Below are 6475 nucleotides of genomic sequence, written 5' to 3'. Positions count from 1 at the left end.
AAGAAAACAATACACCTGTAATTCCTAATAATTCATTCAATCCATAATAAACCTATAATTTTAAAGCATCATTCAAATTAACTGAATCATTAACATTCGACACAATACATAATTCATTAACATTCAACACAATACAACTATTCTAAATTTTCATTCACAAGTCACATCCATCTAGCATAACAAATTGAAACAATACATAATTCAGATTTACAGCATCAGGAAAATTGCTTAATCCACTAAGTTGCCTTGATAGCCAATCAAAAAGATCCTTGCGCCAACTAGCTAGGGGTGGGCGCGGATCGATTGTGGCCACGGAACCTCTAATCCGCCATCCGTCCGCCAGATTGGCGGATTGGAGAAAATCAATCCGCATTCGTCCGCCAATCCGGCGGATGCGAATTGGCGGATAGATACGAATCGGTTTGGCGGTTTAAAAGTTTACAAATTTTCAACATAATTTAATTGTGTGCGCACTTCCTAAAAAAAAAAAAAACAAGGCATAATTCAAGTTTGCATAATTTAATATTCAAGTGGGATAATTCAAGCGTGCATAATTCTGGTAGTGGCATAATTCAAGTGTGCTGTGCATAATTCCAGTGGGCATTTCTTAAACAACTTGGGCAATGCAAAAATAACCATGTGATGAATTGTTGCACCGAATTCCATCCCAACAGTAGCCAGAAATCCAAAAAAACTTGGTCAAATGAATTTCATCCCAACAGCAGCCAGAAATGAATTGTTAAACAACTTGGTCAAATGAATTTTTGCATGAGGATTCAGGAATACAGACTTGAGAAACCAACAGCAGCCAGAAATCCAAAAAAAAAAACAAAAAAAGAGGAACAACTTTCTATATCTCAGCCTTTTAACAGATTTCATTTGACCAAGAATTATTATTTCAAGGATTACCACTTCTGAATAATCAAGAACATTTGATATTTCGGTTAAAGAACTGGGACATCTAAAGCTTGCTCCCAAGTGACCCCAAAACTAGTATGCAGGCTGAAAACTTGATGCTAAATAAGACCTAAGATTCAAACTAGTATGCAGGCTGAAAACTTCTGAATAATTAAATTAGAAAACTCCAGACAGAAATGGCTTCTTATAACCCAGTCAAGGACATGCATTTAAAATCTCGCAGTGGTGGATCGAGAAGACCATAGCTAGGACCCTTCAACTCATGTTTCAGCCTATATTCAAACCCATTCCCATTTTGAGTAAGGCTTTCCTTTGTGAAACTCAGACAAGACAACAGATGCTGTGCTCTTTTGGAACCCTAAGATCAGTCACGCATGGAATCTACTGTGACATTCCAGTATGTTCAGAATTCATGTCATGTTGCTGATATGAACAATTAGGGAACTTCTGAATTTAGGCAAAGAACAGCACAGATTCTTTGTTTACGAGGTCATACTGACACTTCATTGAGAGAAAATCAAATAGAAACAAATTTACCTGCAGCGCTTTGACAATCCCATCTATTACTTCCGGATCAATTAGAGGTTCAGCCCCTTGAATATTGACGACAACATCATATTTTTCCTTGAGCTTTTGTAGTGCTTCATTGCAACGCTCAGTACCTATAAATTTGATTATCACTATTAGGTATTGGCAAACCCAACAAAAATGTTGAAAGTTGCAACAAAGAAAAAAAATGGTTCTCACCGTTTCGGCAAGATTCTGATGTCATTATCACATCAGCACCAAATCCTCGACAGCATTCAGCAATCTTTTCATCATCAGTTGCCACAACTACATAGAAAAGAAGCTACCAATGAAAAACCACACAAACATACCAAAAAGATGTAAAAAATCCTAAAATGATGTGTTTAACAGTTTTCATATACAATAATGTCATCATCAATGCAAAACTATTATTTATGGTTTAAACTTTACTCAAAACAATGATCCAGATACTGAATTGAGGGAACTAGTTCATCCGAGGATGAGTATAGTAGAGCAACCAATCGTTTAGTTTGTGATCTTTAAGCACATCAAAAAGAGAGATGCAACTGTTCTGACAACGATATGATTCATGAACCTTAGCACCAAAACAAAAAGATGAAGCTCAAGTCGTACCGACATGATCCAATGTAGCTGCCATTTTTGCCCGTTCCCATGTTCTCTGCATATGAACAATTAAAAAAGTGAGGAAAGTTTTTTTTTTTTAATAAATGAAAAGAATGAGGGAAGCATTCATGATGTCATAGCCTATATGTAAACAATATTACATGATTTAATACAGCCGGAAGCCAAGACTTCAACTGCTTAAGTAGTAAGATTTGTGCATGGAAGAAAAATCAACTCTAACTTCAGAGACTAATTAAATAAAAAAATAGGTAAAAATGTAAGTAATATAATTGTTCATAAGTAATTTAAGTTAAATGATATAGAAAAATAATATAAAAAGTAAGTACAATAGTTCAACATATCAAATCTCACTCTCCTTTGCAGCTACCTTTTGAGGTCAATGAAAACTTACATTTCTGTAACTCGGCTCTTCACTTGTGAAGATTACAAACTAGGGAATGCAGGACTACAACTAGCTTACCCATGAAAAGAAATAAATAGAAAATTCATAAGTAAAGGCCACCTGTTCGCATCCTTGTTCAATCCTTTTGGAATCATTGGATTGGATCCCTTTTCTCATTCAAAATCTCCTCCTTTCTTCCACTCAATCCTGAAGAGTAACTAGGACCAATTTGGAGAATAATCTTCTCCTTTAAGAATAATAAAAAGGAAAAATGGAAAGTATTCAATTGGAAACATGAAACGCTTTAGTCCAGTTCGAATTCCAAAATGTCTGATCACAAACCTCCTTTTAATTTCATCTCCTTCCAACACCTCAGCTTCAGGATTAGAGATAGTGTTACCGAAAGACTGTCTCGCTCTCAATAACCAAAAACTAAGTACTTTCACAAGGTTATGTAAACAACATGAAATTTGAACAGTATTGATGGTCAATTCAAGCAACAGCCTTTCATTTGACAAAGTACTCACTAGATCTAGCAAACATAAACAGAACATATGCAGTGACTAGACTACTCACGTAAACTTAGAGAACTAACATTCTAATACAGTTAAAACGCCTGAATAGAAGTGTAGAACTCAGAAGAATAGAAGCAAACCTCTGGGGCCATCCAATACGGAGTCCCTTTGCAAGATTTTACGTCATTTAGTGTAGTAGCCTGGTGAACACATAAGATAATATTGTTAAAACATATATGCTTAACATGTTTTAACAAGTATTTATGTAACACAACATCAAAAAGCAATAAGAGGAAAAAAAAAGAGCATATTTTGCTGGAAAAAAATAACCTTTGCCAATCCAAAATCCGCAAGTTTTACAGATCCACTTGCATCCACCAAAATGTTCGCACATTTGATATCCCTTGAAGATGAGAAAGAAATAGACAAGTTTTAGAGCAAAGGAATCTCCAATTACATATTTTAAGATTGAGATTTCAAGTTCTCCTATCAAGTTTGTCACATAGTGAAACCTCAAGCTTCAAACTGGAACCAAGAAAATCTCCAATCTCCCATTTACAGATGCTCCCCTACATTGTGCATCATATGCACAGTTTTTTTTTACAATCAGTCAATTTATAACACCCTTGATCTTGCCCCCACCCCCCTGTCCTCCAGTCAGACACATGCAAAACACAGGGTACAGCAAAAACCATCTATTTTATCTGGTAGTCAGCGGTCTTGGTTGCACATGACCAAACAAAATCAATGCAACAAACTTGCACATTGACTCAATTGTGCCAAATATTCCAAAGAAGTAAACAAAGACAGGACAAAAGCATAAAACAGTAGTAATTCAAAAGTAGCAAAGATGCCAAATCAATAAACTAAACAAACAAAATATGCAAAAAGGTCTTCATGCACAATAAGCTGTAGTTTTTTAAGGAATCCAAAATTAAAGTAGTACTTTTACAGCCATTACAAGCAGCCCTCATATTGAGATAATAATATACCATTCAAGAATCCCATTTTTTTAGTGACAGGCAAAGGGTTTCAGACTACAATGTTGTAGCATCATGGTGAGGGCTAAGTTATATGGATTCTTCTAAATTTGTGAAGTGGGTGACTACTCAACCTTTGAGTAAGCATATGGGAGCTTGTGGGATAAGATATGATACTTGACTTCTTTTTGGTATACAAAATATGAAATCTAGTTGTATCCTTGAGTCTTTCAGCATATGAATAAGATAAGTGTGACACTTAGACACATACCCGCATCCGACATCCATACCCTAATCCGTGTAAGACAACGACATCATGAGATCGCAGTATGGGTTGAACACTAGTGCCATCCTCTTTCTTAATCAATTATTTTCCTACTATACTTTTCCTTTTCCATACTTCACTATCCATCTTTCTGATATTATCTTGACCAAGAACACCACATATAGCTGTATAAAAGATAATGAAATATCCAACCAGAAAGTAATTACACTCCTATAACAATATTTAAGTTGGAGAAGCTACAGAAATGTGAAGACATGAACAGGAAATCAAATGACAGGAGTAGAAATAATTGATTTTTCCCTCCAGGTACTTTACGCACAGAACACAAATTGGGAGCAGGCTACAAAAGGGGACAAACACAGAAAATACAACGATGGTGGGGATTTTTTTAGTTTAGTAATGTGGGATATAAAAATTTTACTACTGAATCTTGCCAATAGCCATAATAAAGCACATGCATTTCAAACAGAAGCATGTGTTCACAAAAATACCTAGTATGGATCACAATTGTCCAAATCTGAGCCTATAAAACCGACAAATGACTGATTTGTTCCCTGTTTGCATTCTACTTCTCTCAATGTATGGATGTTTGCATCTCCACACGCAAGACGGGTTGCACATGAAGGAAGGTGTGGAAAGTTTGACATACATTGTTGGGCCAATTTCCTAACATCTTAAGCTTTTGGAAAAATTGGTGATCTGACATAGCAATATTGTTATAATGACCACATTTTTAACCATCTTATATGGTATCATTGCGTTGGTTGAAAGGGCCGCACCAGTCATGTCTGATACCAACGCAACAATGACACATGAGATGGTAAACACTTTAAGGTACACAAATGTGGTCATTGTGGCATTATTGCTAGGAGAGTCTTGAATTTCTAAAACTCATGCAAACACAGCCTAAAGTTTCTAATGCTCAATCCACTGAATTAAAAAACTACAAAGATTTCTATATAAGCTGGGTTTTACCTAACATTATAAGACCCATGTACATTTGTGTTCAGCAAATCTTGAGATCACCAAAATATCATTACTCATAAAACCAAATCAAACAGTACCAGCGACATACTAAATGGAAAAATACATAATAAACATTCAACCTAAAATTTTGACTACACAAGGTCTGAAGTATTGTCCAGTCTTTTCTTGTTATCATGGTCCACATCAGTCAATGAAGTGACATTTTCCATCTTGCCTTAATGTAGTTTTGTGGATAGACATTTAGTTGGAAAAATCAAAAAAGTTTTTCTTTATGATTTAAAAAATTATTCTCTCAAGCAAATTATTACATCAGCTTGTAATATTTTAGAGAAATTTTCCAGTTAATTGGCAGTGCCCAGAGCCATGTTGCCTCCAAAATGACATCAATCCTCAAGGACAATAAATATATTTGCAAGCAGTCAAATCTCAGACATCATACAGCTTGCGTCCCAAAGATGTAGAGGTATATGAGCCATAAGCTAGATGAGAAACTACAAGCTACACAAGAAATGAGGCTACAGATGATGTTGTCATAGATCTCCACAAAAGCATAAAGATCCCTCAATCAAATCATAATAATCAAATTGTTGAAACCAAATCTCAAATAAACAATTTTTTCTAAAACTCATGCTAAATATATTCTTGGACCAGCCAATGTGTGGCACGTAGTTTGTCAGATGGCTTTTATTAATGCTCAGCCCCAAGCTTGGTTTCACATAAAAAATCCTCCTATTAATTATATAAATTTGGGAGGAATAAGTTGCCCTTTCAGAAAATGACCACAAAGACAGAGGATACTATTAAAAGATTATCATGGTAAGGAAATATAACATAAGGGATTGGGGAATGATGAGAATGTGTTTATAAGAAAGGGAATAGAGAGGAACTGCAGTACAGAGACCAAAAAGTCATCCAGTACACGAGCATATTTTTGCAACAAATCCTATAAGTGAGGATGTCAACATCACAAGATGAGATGCTAAGGGTTGATAGGAATATGACTCATGTCCCAAGATCCACAACCTTAAAAGGGGAAGGGTGTTGAGGGACTGGTGGGGGAAAAAGTTGTTCAGAGCAACTGAAATGCAAAGAGTTTTATGTTCAATGGTCATCCCTAGCAAAAACAAGATCATCATACAACAAAAGGCTATGCCTGATGCATGCTCACATCAGATTAGATGATAGGAGGTGTGAAGAAAAGTAATTACCATTAATTCCTTGCATGGCACCATTG

The 6475-nt window shown here is 35.6% G+C and overlaps 1 protein-coding gene across 1 annotated transcript; it reads right to left on the bottom strand.

The window, feature by feature from the left end:
• Window positions 1–1299: 1299 nt before the first annotated feature.
• On the bottom strand, window positions 1300–4196 carry LOC145806314 (3-deoxy-manno-octulosonate cytidylyltransferase, mitochondrial-like). The gene is made up of 6 exons (XM_082902949.1): window positions 3319–4196; window positions 2594–3188; window positions 2080–2125; window positions 1666–1752; window positions 1456–1580; window positions 1300–1365 (listed from the first exon to the last, which is right to left on the bottom strand). Exons 2-6 carry the CDS (start codon window positions 2648–2650, stop codon window positions 1300–1302), a joined length of 381 nt encoding a protein of 126 aa, XP_082759075.1. The 5' UTR covers window positions 2651–3188; window positions 3319–4196.
• Window positions 4197–6475: the final 2279 nt, after the last annotated feature.

The sequence above is a fragment of the Camellia sinensis genome, chromosome 13, assembly GCF_055761805.1.
Source record: "Camellia sinensis isolate YWXY chromosome 13, ASM5576180v1, whole genome shotgun sequence".
Lineage (NCBI taxonomy): Eukaryota > Viridiplantae > Streptophyta > Magnoliopsida > Ericales > Theaceae > Camellia > Camellia sinensis.
The sequence above is the reverse complement of the archived record's forward strand: the minus strand, read 5'-3'. Positions and strand labels throughout refer to the sequence as shown.